We start from the raw sequence: 13,026 nt of genomic DNA on the forward strand, positions 1-13,026 counted from the left end.
GACCTGCTTCAGATTGTTTGGAGGGCTGGGAGGGGAAGCAGTCAAAGGAGAAAGTTTGCATGGACCATGGGCACAGGGTAAATATGTGGGTGTGGGGCTTATTACAGAGAGCTGTTGCAGAGAACAAGGTACTGAGATATTCTTTGTACCCATTTGCCCTTGAAGCCCTTGTTAATTCCTGAGTTTTCAGAGGGAGCAAAGTGAGAGGGGCTCAGCTTGGGGAGAAAGATGTACATTTCAGAGACAGCAGTGGCTAGCACTGCAGACAGCCCTGCAGAGCTGGCAGCCATGCAGTTGGCACTGGCAGAGGAGAAGGACTGGTTTGCAAACTGTGTGGGTTTCACCTGACTGTATGCTCTGGACCAACTGTTTGGGACGTGCTGCTTGTGTTTCTGTGTGTGAGGAGATGATACCTTGGGTCACCTGGGAGCCCCTGGACCAGGTGTCATCAGGTATCACAGCACTAACCTGTCTCTCTGAGTCCAGGCACTCTTCAGTCAGCCCAACAGTGAAGAAACTTTCCTACCTGACTAGCATAACCCTGAAACCATCAAAGGTGGAAGAGACTGCAGCATCCTACTTGAACTGATCTAATTTCTCTGTAGGCTGTTTTAACACAGGAGATGGATTTCCATCTCCACTTCCCCTCAACCCCCGGATTGTTCTCCACCCTCTCTTTCCAAGTGTAATTTCCAGGCTTGTTCACCTTCACCAGCCTAATCACTGGGTTCTTCTGGCAGTGCTGACCTGTGACCCTCAAGTTGCTTTCCTTTATTTCAGATGAGTTGGGTAATAGCATCAGTAACCTACCAGAAGGCTCTCTAGGGGCTGGCCTCTTTTGGCTACAGTGTTAGAGCCTAATAGTATAAAGGGATCTTCTCTCATTCCCAAGCTGGAATCTGAGTAACAAACGAGAGCCTAGCCAGTTTGCAGCCTCTCCATTCCTGTTAGGCAGAGATCCTTTTTCCTACAGTCTATTTCTTTCTCCATCTTGGCAGGCCTGACTTTTAATGGTCATCTCTGCTTTGTTTCATTGATAGGTTTCCTCCTGGCTCACTCATCCGATTACCACATGCTGTTGTCTCTCCTAAAGTTCAGAGCAGAAAGGAGAGGGAAATTTTGTAGGAGACGCTTTGGATACAACCCTTCTTCCTTCCTTTTTTCTTTGCACTTAGCCTATACATTCCAGCTTCCTTGGGCAGTACCAACCCATGTAGGATACAGCTCCCAAAGATAGGTGCTCTGCTAGCTACAGAGCACCACCCCAGCTCAGACCCTGGGAGAGCAAGCAGTGTGGGAACAGCAGCCCAAGGATTAGGTGGGCAGTGGACACAGGACCTGGCTAGTGTATCAGGGAACCTCAGCAAAAGCAGCCCTTCATCTTCCTGGCTAGCACTTGTCCTGTGTTCCCTTTGGTTGTGTCCTTCTTGGTCTAGACACATACTGTACCATGCAAACCCTGCAGCTTGGCTCCTCCCTTGGCTCTTTTGGCAAGATAGATCTTTCTGTTCCTATCAATCCCTGAGCATGTGATAGGACTCGATGGAAAGTGAGGTGAGGCTGGTAATTTGACACGACAGCTGATATTGGGTCTTGACTGCATTTCCCACTGGCCAGGGCTTAGCTTCACAGAGCTTTTAAAAGTATTTTTAGTCCCCAGAAAATAAAAGAGAAACTAAACCTGACTCTGTGTGCTGTCGCCTCTGCATACTTGGCTATTTTTACTTCCAACAGTCTCGGCCTGGGTCCAGCTTTTAAAAAAAGATGGAATTATTTTACTTCCATTAAGAAAAAAACCCCAAGGCCTGATGTTATCAAGTCAGTAAGGGGACATCTGATCCCAAAGTTGTCGGGCAGACGTCTCTCCAAGGGGCATGTCAGGGAAATGCAGGGAGCTTGAACGATCAGCAGATCAGCTCTCCCACTGCAGGGGCTTGGTGCTGGCACAGACTCTCTGCAAGAGTGCCTGGAACACGAGTGGCACCCACAGGACACTTAGCAAACTGACATCCATCTCCCAGGCAGGATGCTGAGCTGAGAAGTCCCGTACAAGTCCTGACCCTGTCCTCCTCCCTGCAAGGTCCGAGGGTCTTGGACAGGCAGGGGAGCTGAGAACAACCTGCCAGGAGCTGGAACTCAGTTCCTGTGGTGTACACCAGGGTCAGCTCCATAGCTAGGTCAGATGAGGAGGATTTTTACTCAGGGTCTCTCAAAAGGTAACAAAATTGAATGAACAGCAGCACTTTCTTGCCATACAGAGGAATGGGAGGAGAGGGCATGTTTCCAGAATAGATAGCCTTAAGGAACGGCCAGCAAGATAAGTTATCAAGGGCTGGTGCTTTCCAAACTTTGTCCCCCCTTGCTAACACAAAGGGGGTGCAGTGGTGGTGACACTTTTGTAGGATGTCTTCTCTCCTTTGAACTGGCCAGTTGTTATTCACGTGAGCATAGTGTTTGTGCAGGAGTTTTATTTTGCTGCTGTCTTATTGTGAGGCTGCAGTACCAAATCCTATATAAGTCTTCAGTATGGACAGCTGCATCTCATGCATGGTTGTCTCACCTTGCAGTTAACACTCAGGTGGCTGCACATGTGGTGTGAAGCCTGCCCTTGTGATTACAGTGTGTGTGCCCCTCAGCCTTGCTCCAGCCCTCTCTCTTTTGTCTCCCTTCTCCTTATACTCTCTCACTTCCATTCATATCCCAGTTTACATTCCCCTCCAGTTCTCTGCTCAGTGTTTTCCTTCATGCTCCTCCTCTGGGTTCACCCACCACACCTCCCCACTCCATTTTAATGTCTGTAGTTTAGTGTCCCTCTCAGAGCTGCACTGTAACCAGCCTGTCTGTCTTAAAATCAAGCACAGAGGAAATCAAGCAGAGCAGCAGGCATTAACCTGAGTACCTGGATACCACAGGTACTGATTGTTGGACATGCCCTTCCCTTCCATCTAGATTTGACCCATTAGGCTGTCAGATCTTTAGAAAAAGGTTTTTACCATGATGCTTATATCTGGAATGTCTCAGTCAGGGCCTCGAAGGGTTGAAATGCTTTTGTTTACTGCAGTTCCTGTGGGTCACTGCACTCAGCAGCTGGAACTGGGATGTGCTGTGTGGGGCTCAGCCTGTTCACCAGCTCTGCAGCTGATGATGACAGCGTGGAACTGTGGCTCTGCAAGTGCTGATTGAAAACGTTAGCCTCAAGGAGTGTCACACAGGAAGGGGAACAAGAGGAGGACAAACAGTTGTTCAAAATTAACAAGCTGAAGTCCTTGGGCAAACAGACCTCTATCGGCTCAGTGGGGGAAGGAGGGATGGAGGGTAAATCTCTCTGCATCTTTCTTATCTTTTTTTAATGCACTTAAGTCCCTTGTGTCCTTATAATCTGATTGAGGGTCCCTAATACTGCTGCAACCTGTGCAGCCATCCCTCTGCCAAGCACTGAGGATGGCATTCTCCTTGGGAGGAGGAAACAGGCTCCTTCCCCCATTCCCTCCCTATTCCTCCTAGTTCCCCCTCCCCACTGCTTAGCAAACTGCACAGCAAAACCATCCTGGAGGTCTGTGTGTTGGTTTATGCCAGCTGAGAATGGCATCTCCCTCTTTCCCTCCCTCTGACCACTGGTGTGAGGGAATGCACCCACCTGTGATCCTTATCTAGGACAGTCCTGGGAAGATGTGATTCAGTCCTGAACCCTTGGCAGCCTGTTCTGGATTCCTCTATAATCTTCCAACAGTGTAGTCCTGACCCTTTTAATTTTCTCACCTGGTTGTTTGGTTTACTGTCAGTTCCAGAAATTTGTCACTCCCTTCTCTCTTGGCTTATAGGTAGGTGTCATTCATTCAGCAAAGCATGGAATATAGGCTTGTTTCTTAAGAAACCAAGGCACATTTATAGAGGGAAAGAAAGCATGGATGGAAATGAAAATTTCCTTTTTCATCCAGAATTTTATTACTGCTGTTCCTCAGGGATCTCCCTCGATAACCTCAGGTCTGGGATTCCTTTTTGAAATTGCTCTCTGAAGCATGTTTGCGCTCCTGGGAAGGAGTCTTGCCCACAGGCTACCTGCCACTGGAAATGGAAGTAAATGCAGCAATAGGCAACATTTTCAGAAACAATACCATGTAATGGAAGACAAAGGTGGGACTTAGGGATGTCAGTGAATTCTCCATACAGAGTAAGAAACAGAAGATGGGACAGGGTAAAGAAATTACTCCATGTGACCTGAGTTCACCTATATCAGCTTCATACCTTTCTCTCCATCTTCACCATCTGCTGTCCTCCCACAGCAGCCACCTACAGCAGAGTTCCCTTGCTCTGCCCATTCCTGCTTCTCCTGCTCAGTGGGAGATAGTGCTGCCAGACTGAGTGTTGTTGGCCTGCTAGCCTTGCTGCTTAGGGGGCAATTGGTAGCCAAATTGTTTTGGTGCTCTAGCCTTGAAGAGTATCAGGATGTAGATGTTGTTGTAAGTAGTGGTTTCAGGTGGTGCAGGTGTGGCTGGTGTGAGCATCACAGTAAAAGCTTTCTCTTTTCCCTGACAGAGTAAGCAAACATAGCGTTGAAATGCAGTGTGACAGATATGCCCCCTTCCAGGGTAGAATGTTTGCCAGCTGACTGCAGATTTTTTCAGGTGTACAGGTTGTTCAAAAAGTGTCACTTCAAAACTGATGAGTGTTTGCTTTTAGTTGTTTGTGTTTATGTAGCACTATGATTGCAAAATATTAATGGCTTAATGTGATTAGTAAGTGTATCACATAATTGGTTCCCATGATCATACTAGATAAACTCCTGTGTGATTCTGAGGAAGTAGTTGTATAGTGTAAATTCAAAATTTTAGTCTAATCAAATGCTCCTACATTTACCTTGAAAGATTTTTTCCTAAAATTGTTTCTCCCAGCAAGACTAAGTAACCCAAATTTCACAGACTGATTATCAGAGTCCATATGGCTGCTCAGAAATAACAGACAACTGCACAAATATCTGTAGGGTTTTTTCAGAGTTTCTTTTTAACATCATATTTTATACTAATAGGACAACTTAGCTGCTGTTTCTGGTCTATTGATGATGCTATGGGTTTTTGCATGGTGACAATCACTGGTACTTCCCAGTCACTGGGAATTTTTTTCAGAGTGCAGTTTCCAGTTTTGTTCACTGTACTTTGAAAGAGCTGCAACAAATTCTTCAGTGTCTCCCTACTTCATCTTTATCATTGCTTCATTGTAGTCAAGGTTCTTTCTATTTATTTGGATTCTACTTGTACTACAGTTGCCTTACTTGATCAAGGCTGAAACATCTTCATTGAATTCATAGTTCATTATCTGTTTGCTATAGGTCACTTTTTTCAAATATAAACACTGAGAGGTCACAGAACATTTAACTTCTCATTTTTAAGAACAATCTAAAAGCTTATTTTTATAACTTCAAGTTTGATTGACATTTAAAGTCTTTCTTTTTAAAAGCAGGGTCAAGGAGAGGGCATTGAGGTCTGAAGCTTTTCATTTGCCCATCAGATTTATAGTGATTCAAGAGTTTGAATGGGTTAATTTCTCTCTTCATTAATGTTTTGAATAAAAGTAAAGCTCAGAGCAGCATACTTAGAGCTGGAGGCAGTCTAGCTGGTATTGAGATTGATGTGTTCAGCTGAGATCTCAAGTGTTTGGGAGAGGGAAGCTCCCTGGAGTGTGGGGAATATCTTACTTAGCAAATTTTAGTATTTTCATGTCAAGGTTCTGTAAGGCACTAAGGAATCATGAGGACTTTTTTGGTTGTACCTGCAGGTGTTCGTCTGGATCGAGTTCGTGGAGGCCGTCAGAAATACAAAAGGAGACTGGATTCTGAGAGCAGCACTTACCTGAGCTTACAGATCCCTCCCCCAGCTAAAAAGCCATGTATGTATTGATCTTGAATTGTGGTCCTCTGAGCTGCCACTATATTTCTTTTCACTGGTCTCCCAGTGAAAAGTACAGTGTAGCAATTGTCACTTATGATTCCTGTATCAGTCAACAGCACTTGAATTTTTTCTCACAATCATAGTGTAGAGATAATTAGACAGGCCTAGGTAGAGCTCAGGTACTGTATTCATTGTCCCTAGGTTAAATACCAGACCTTTCCTAGGAGATTATGTAAATCCATTTAGTGATATTCTGATCTTTCCCTTTACCCAAGCCATGTTAACAAAACCCGTCCCATGCTGATTTTTCTCTTCAATACTACCCATAACTCTAAACTTTTCCATCTCCCATCAACTTTTTGCTGATACTTCCTTCTCCCCTTACTGGACCTACCTGGGACAATGACTGACAACATTACAGCAGCTTCCTGCTTTTGTCATCCCTGTGCACAGCTGGTTTGGCATAGACAGATCACTACAGCTTGTGTAGCTGCAGGGTGGTTTTCTGTTGTGACCTAACCCATTACTGAGGTCCAGGGGCTCCATAGTCATGTCTTATCCCAGGAGGGTTCACCTTACGTCACAAGAGATACAACAGCTTCTCCTTTGAAATGTGCAGTGACTAAGATCGTCTCCCACTTGCTGGTGGCTGAGCCAGAGAAGATTTATGCCATGCCTGATCCAACCATGCCGGAGAGCGACATCAAAGCCCTGACAACCCTCTGTGACCTGGCAGACAGGGAACTGGTGGTGATCATTGGCTGGGCAAAGCACATCCCAGGTAAATGGGGAATTTCAAGGGTGAAACATGAACAGCAAAGGGAGCTATTGTTGACCTCTGTGCTTATCAGTTTTGGCCTCAAGCAGGACTTTTCCCTGTAGTGATGGGTGAAAAGTACTGTTACAAAAAACTGCTAGTGATGGGCTGTCATTGGTAACAAGCTCCAATGCAGCCTATGATGGAGGTGCATAAATGGATCTCTGTACGTGTGTGTGCTCTGGGATTATACAGAAGGCTTTGATATGATAGAATGAAGTTCTCTGTCATATCTAGCATTGAGTGGCCCAGTGAAAGCACTTGGGAAACAGCCTTAGGCATGGTATGGTGGACTTCCATGGTTTTGCACCACATCAACATGACCTAGGTCTGCTGTGTTTCTAAGTATTATGGCAGTGACTGGACTTTATTGCTAATAAGAAGGCAAATACACACCCTCTCAGCAGTGGGCATTCTTGTCCAGTTTCAGGAAAGCTTGTCATAATGGATTTGTCACAGAACAAATCCCATTGCCATAGACATGCTATCTCCAGTGAATCTCAAGGCTTCTTTGTTAACAAATAATGAGGACAACTTACTGGCAGTGTGACTGGCCTTGGGAGGCTCATTGACTATAGGCAGTGTGTGCCTGTGTGATTGAGTGATATAACAAGTGTCCCACACCTGCAGGTAGGATGGATGAGGTTGAAGGAGCAGATATGACCCTCAGTGTTGAGTTCTGGGTTCTTCCCAGACTTGGATTTGGAACAGGAAATGCTCCCCTCTCTCTAGTCTCTTTCAACCCCACCGAAACATAGAGATGGAATTTGTGTGTGGAAAAGGCTAGTCAGGGAATTTAGAGGATATCCTTGGATTTACAAGGCTGCTTTCCAAAGATTGCTTCAGACATTCACTGTGATCAGCTCACTAAACCTATAAACAGCTCATTTCAGCTATCTCCTGCTTTGTGTCCTTTTGTCAGGAGAATATATGGGCCTCTGATACAGGATCACAGGATTTACTGCATGCTGTCTATGTCTTCCACTGCATGGGTCTGTGTTGTTATGCTTTGCTTCTTGGCTTGAAATTCTTCATTTTTTGATGAAGCATCTAAATATGAGTGATCATATAGTTTTCCCATATATTTTGTTTCTGTTGCTTCTCTTTTGGCTTTTTGGTAGCTGCTTCTCTTTTACTGTAGAGTGTTTCTCCTGGGACTTGAGAGTTAATGGTTTTCTGGGCTATATGGATTATAGATTGTTATGAGATGGTCTGAAGAAACATTTTCAGGACAATGTTTCTGAGATCTTAATCTTGGTGCTGCCCTTCTTACATGAGATCTGCCATATCTGCAGGGATTATACCCATCACTAGTGCAGGAATCCATCTGAGGCTGATTCATCACAAGTGGGGTTACAGTGATTATTAGAGAACTCAGCCTGGATTGCTCTACTAACCCAATACTTTGTGTTACCAGAGTGGTTTTAATGCAATGCAATTAGCTCCAGTGAGGTGCTGTTGTACATCCCTCTAACCTTGGCTATTTCTCTTCACACAGAGTGCCCTGCTGTAGTTTCCTGCATTGTAGCTGTGGGATGGACTGAGTTCCTACAGAGTTTTCCATCCTGGCAATACAACCCCAGAACAGGAGTGTAGTAGAGATTGCTCCTGTACTGTGAAAGGGACTCTTCCTCTCCTTTCTGAAATCAGGACATACCAGCCATCATCTCTTTCTCTGTGCATTTTCCTTTCCTATCAAAGGCCCTACAACACAGCAAGAGCCACAGTAATCTGCCTGGCACAGTTCAGACCAGCAGCAGTATTTTATAAGGGGACTGTGCACAGGCAAGAGCTCAAGAATTGTTATATAAGAGAGCAGTACTGAAACAAAAAAAAAGATAATAAAATATAGCTTATAATAATGGTACAAAAACTCTGTAGTTCTGCAACAAGTATGAAACATACTGAGTTATGCAGCAAGGGGGCAGAGCAGGGCAGGACCAGGAGCCTGCCAGGTGTCTAAATTATCTATACCCTGTATTTCTGCCTTTCAAGAATTTTGAGCAAAACATTCCATTGCTTCCTGTGTGCATAAACTCTTGGTCAGAGAAGGATGGAGAAAGGAGAAAAACTCAAATATTCCTGCCTTGTAGTTACACTGCAATTAGTAAAGAAAGATGTGACATTAAAGTCATATCAACCCTGAAGGATTCTAGGTATCAACACAAACTTCTACCCCACAGGATTAGCAAATAAAATCAGTAAAACTTAAGCACACGTTCCTGTGATAACAATAAAACATGATTTAATCATGTTTAGCAAATATTATTAGTTCAACAACCTTATTGGCCATGAGCTCAAAAGGCACACCTAGCCAATGTGGGGTTGTTCTCTTCTGTATGACACCCCTCCCCACATTGCTCCCCTACTCACTCTCCCCCCATGGAAATTGTCTTGGAACAACATTCACCTTTTCTTCTTGCTTTGGTGCAGGGTGACAAGACTTCTCTTGAGGGGTGATGATGAAGGCTCTCCCAGGGTAGCTGTTGTGCTGTTCTCACCAGGAAGACATTAGTACTAGCACAGAATGAAATATGGCAAGTGGAGTGACAGCAGCTGTGTCTGGAGTGGCCTCAGATCCTATAATTACATCTCCTTTTATTACCTCTGCTAATGGCCCTCCAGGATGACAGAAATGATAATAAATTAACAGATTATGAACTCCACTTGCCACAAATTATGTGATTTTCTTTTTTTTTTTAATTCTGGGAGCTCCCACTGCCAAACCACTGAAATAATAATAAAAAAAAATAAAATTAAGAAAACACCAACCTGAATGTCACATCAGCTATTGCAAATAAAGCAGCTTTTCTCAAGGTGCACCTGGGAAGGAGGGAAATATGTATGCAGCTCTGTGCTAGACCCAGGGGCTTCTCTTTTGGGACAGTGGTAGATTAAGCACCTTTCAGGGTCAGACTTGAGAAAAGCAGCAAGAAATGGATCACTAAGGGCATTTTCTGGATGCTGGGCCATCAATAGCTCAAGAATGCAAAACAGTTGAATTCTAGCAATTCCTGAGAGCTGTATGATGACAGAAAATTTCACAGCTAGAGGTTCCCCAGTGTTATAATCCTGTAATAAATAGCAAACCTGTGATTTTGGCAGGTGAAATTAACATTTACTTTCCCTGATCTCAACTCTTATAGGATGAGGGAGTTGTATGATTTCCCCTGTGCTGCAGTGATTCAGGGATAGTCCACTAGCCCTTGCACTCCACATGTGTGAATGCTGGAGGAAAAGGCTCCCAGTTCTGTCAGACATTTCAAGTCCAGGCTTGACACCATAGTGCTCTCTCTTCCCACCCATCTGCTGGAGCTGTTGGCAATGCTTCTGGCCAGGGGCTTTCCCAGGTGGGTGGGGCAATTACAGCTGGCTCTTCTGCTCTTCTTGGCAAAAGGTAAAATATGGTATCTCCTGTTCTCACCTGCCACAACAGCCTCTGGGAAAGGGCAGTTAATAGAGATGCTGTGTGTACAGGCTACTGCTAGCATTAAATCAATTTTTGTTCTTAATTCTGTAACAGAAAAGTACAAGCCATGCCTGTCCTGGATCCTCTTAGTCTATTATGTGATTCAATCTTTAAGAAATGTTGTTCACAGGCAACATGGCAATGGCCTAATGCTTTTACTAATCTAGATGGGGAGTGAAGATGCAGAAAGGCCATGTGACTGATCCAGAAAACAGACTTAAGGCAGCAGCCCAAATGCTGGACTTATCTCTGTGGTCAGTGCTAGGAAAGGGATGACCAGAGGAGACATCTCAGGTTCTACAGAGTGGAACAGTGGCTGTGCACCTTTATTCTGATCTCAAGGCTAACCTCATCAGTTCCCTGTGCAGCAGGCTGAGCTGTGGAGACAGGATCCCAAACATTGGAGCTGCAGCAGCCTGCACTTGGACTGAGTCAGGAGAGCTGCATTCCAGAGCAGCACAGCTCTGAGTGCAGGGCAGAAGGGTGAGATAAAGGACAAGGCACCCACCTCCCAGCCTGAGCAAGAGGTGGGATTCCTCAGGGCTGTGTGGAGCACAGCCTGTGCTGTACAGGAATCAGTCTCACAGTCATGGAGCTGGATTTGCAGCTCTTCTTCCCAGTAGCCTGAACTCCTCTTTAGCTGTTCCCTCTGGCACTCCTCCCCAATGGTTTATTGATTCTTCCCTCCCACCCACTGCTCCCCTCAGACCTTGCACACACAGCACGTGACAGCTGATTGGTATCTGTTAATTAATGTGGCCTGGGGCCTCTTTTCTATTCAGTGGCCTGATAAGGGAAATTGGATGTCCAAGGGCTGCCAGGCCATTATCACCCTTTGCTTCCCCTGGCAACACAAACACAAAACATGGCGTAGAGATAAATAAATACCACTAACCTACCCTTCTGCCTTCCCTTCCCCAGCTGAGATAGTGCAGATAGAAAAGGAGATCCCACAGTCAGTCAATATAGCAATCATCAGCTCTTTTGTTAATTGCCAACTTGATAACAAGAGAAATCAAATGATCATCGTGGTGGCTGTCTACATAAGCCCAGTGTGGGGCCAAGAGCTATGAGCAGGGTGGGCTGTGGGATAAAGAAGTCCAGCTGAACCTTGCATGCAGCCAGCAGAGCTGGGAATCTTCTGCATAGAGGCTCATGAGTTCAGAGGTCACTTGGTGATCACCAAGGCTTCATATGCATCTGGGGAGAAAACTGCCTGGGGAGGCTGTAGAGCATCACCCTCCCAGCTGGGGCATGTCTGGGTGTCCCATTCTTTCACAGCCCTAGGAACCTCTAGAAGCAAGGGGCTCCCAAAAAGACACAATTTCTGCCTGTCCATGCTGGGCAAAAGCATGAGAGGTCCTAGAGAGGACCAACACACTGTGCATGACATTCTTGTTTGTAATGACTGTTACATCTCTCAGGATCTTTCATGATCTGGCCTTCAAGGGTACCAGGTATGGAAGGCATAACAGACAATTTTCCTTCCCATGCACTTTTTTCCCCACCTTGAGGTGGACATTGCCTCTATTTTTTGTCCTCTTCACTTTCTCAAGTGAACTCTGAGACTGTCAGGGTCTATCTTTGCTCTTTCTGTATTTTGTGAGAATATTTGGTTTGCTGTGGGGGCTGGTTCCATTGCTACCAGGTTTGGCTATGATTTAGGTACTTGTATGGCAGCACAAAGGAATTCTGTCTCTGGGTAGGGTTGTAGGCAGAGCTGCTGGTATAGAGTTTAGAGTGTTATAAGGAATAGAAGAGGATTCTGTTCACAAATGTATTCATTTTTTAACACATTTCAGTACTTTGTTGTGGCAGGACCTTTTCTCACCTTTGCCAAAATGTGAGATTGTAGCATACTTGTAATTCAGGCCTCTTTTCTGCCATCTGGAGCTCTTCTCTGCTCATTTTTCAGCTGGGACAGGCTAAATGGACTGCGAGACCTGCAGAGGAAGAGAGGGAAGGCAATGGTACAAAAGAGTACTGGTTGAAAAGAGTTGCTATGAAAGAAACAGTGGTCATTGAAAAGAGGTTGTCACCAACCTTGGCCTCCCATAAATGCAATCAGAGGATCAGGACTACAGTTTGAGGCTGTGGGTTGGCATAGGAGCAAAGGGAAGGGTAAGGTCCATGTGTGCTATGTGTGTGCTGATTGCTGCAGAGGCAGGGTCACTTTAGTGAGTTGTTTGGGGCTTTTTTAAAGCAGCAGGTCAGTAGGGACGAGTGCATGGTTTGAATCTCAGGGAAACTAAGGTCCCTAGTACTGCACACCCATTTGACCCTGCTTGTCTTTTGCCCTGGCAGGGTTCTCCAACCTCTCCCTTGGAGACCAGATGAGCCTTCTGCAGAGTGCCTGGATGGAAATTCTCATCCTGGGCATTGTGTACCGCTCCCTGCCATATGAGGACAAGCTGGTCTATGCTGAGGACTACATCATGGATGAAGAGCACTCTCGTCTGACAGGGCTGCTGGAGCTCTACCTGGCCATCCTACAGCTGGTGCGCCGCTACAAGAAGCTCAAGGTGGAAAAGGAGGAGTTTGTCACGCTCAAAGCTCTGGCCCTTGCCAACTCAGGTACAGCCTGGCCCAGCCACTCTTGCAACCAGGCAGCAAGGCTCATTCTGTTATTTGACCTGGGGGGAGACTAGAGCCTGCTGCCTAGGAACCTCTGCCTGTGTCATGCAACATTCTCAAAGCTCCACTCTAAGCTGGAAAGCAGGGAGAAATGAGGCTTCCTGCTGCTTCCTGTGCTCTGACCCTGTAGTAGGGAGTGAAACACACAGGGATGGACTGGTTGCTGGTTTCAGGCAATAAAAGGGTCTGTGGAGGTCTTTTCCACTAGCAAGCTAACTCTA

The 13,026-nt window shown here is 45.5% G+C and overlaps 1 protein-coding gene across 4 annotated transcripts in view; it reads left to right on the forward strand.

Moving 5' to 3' along the window:
* ESRRB (estrogen related receptor beta) overlaps positions 1–13,026 on the forward strand; it is a 123,325-nt gene that overhangs the window by 101,813 nt on the left and 8,486 nt on the right. For all 4 annotated transcript variants that reach the window (XM_079308572.1, XM_079308571.1, XM_079308573.1 and 1 more), the window contains 3 exons: positions 5,773–5,883; positions 6,505–6,666; positions 12,476–12,745. In XM_079308572.1, the coding sequence (XP_079164698.1) occupies positions 5,773–5,883; positions 6,505–6,666; positions 12,476–12,745 (543 nt within the window). The remainder of the gene's footprint in view (positions 1–5,772; positions 5,884–6,504; positions 6,667–12,475; positions 12,746–13,026) is intronic.

This window comes from Erithacus rubecula (genome assembly GCF_903797595.1).
Source record: "Erithacus rubecula genome assembly, chromosome: 6".
In the NCBI taxonomy this organism is placed as follows: domain Eukaryota; kingdom Metazoa; phylum Chordata; class Aves; order Passeriformes; family Muscicapidae; genus Erithacus; species Erithacus rubecula.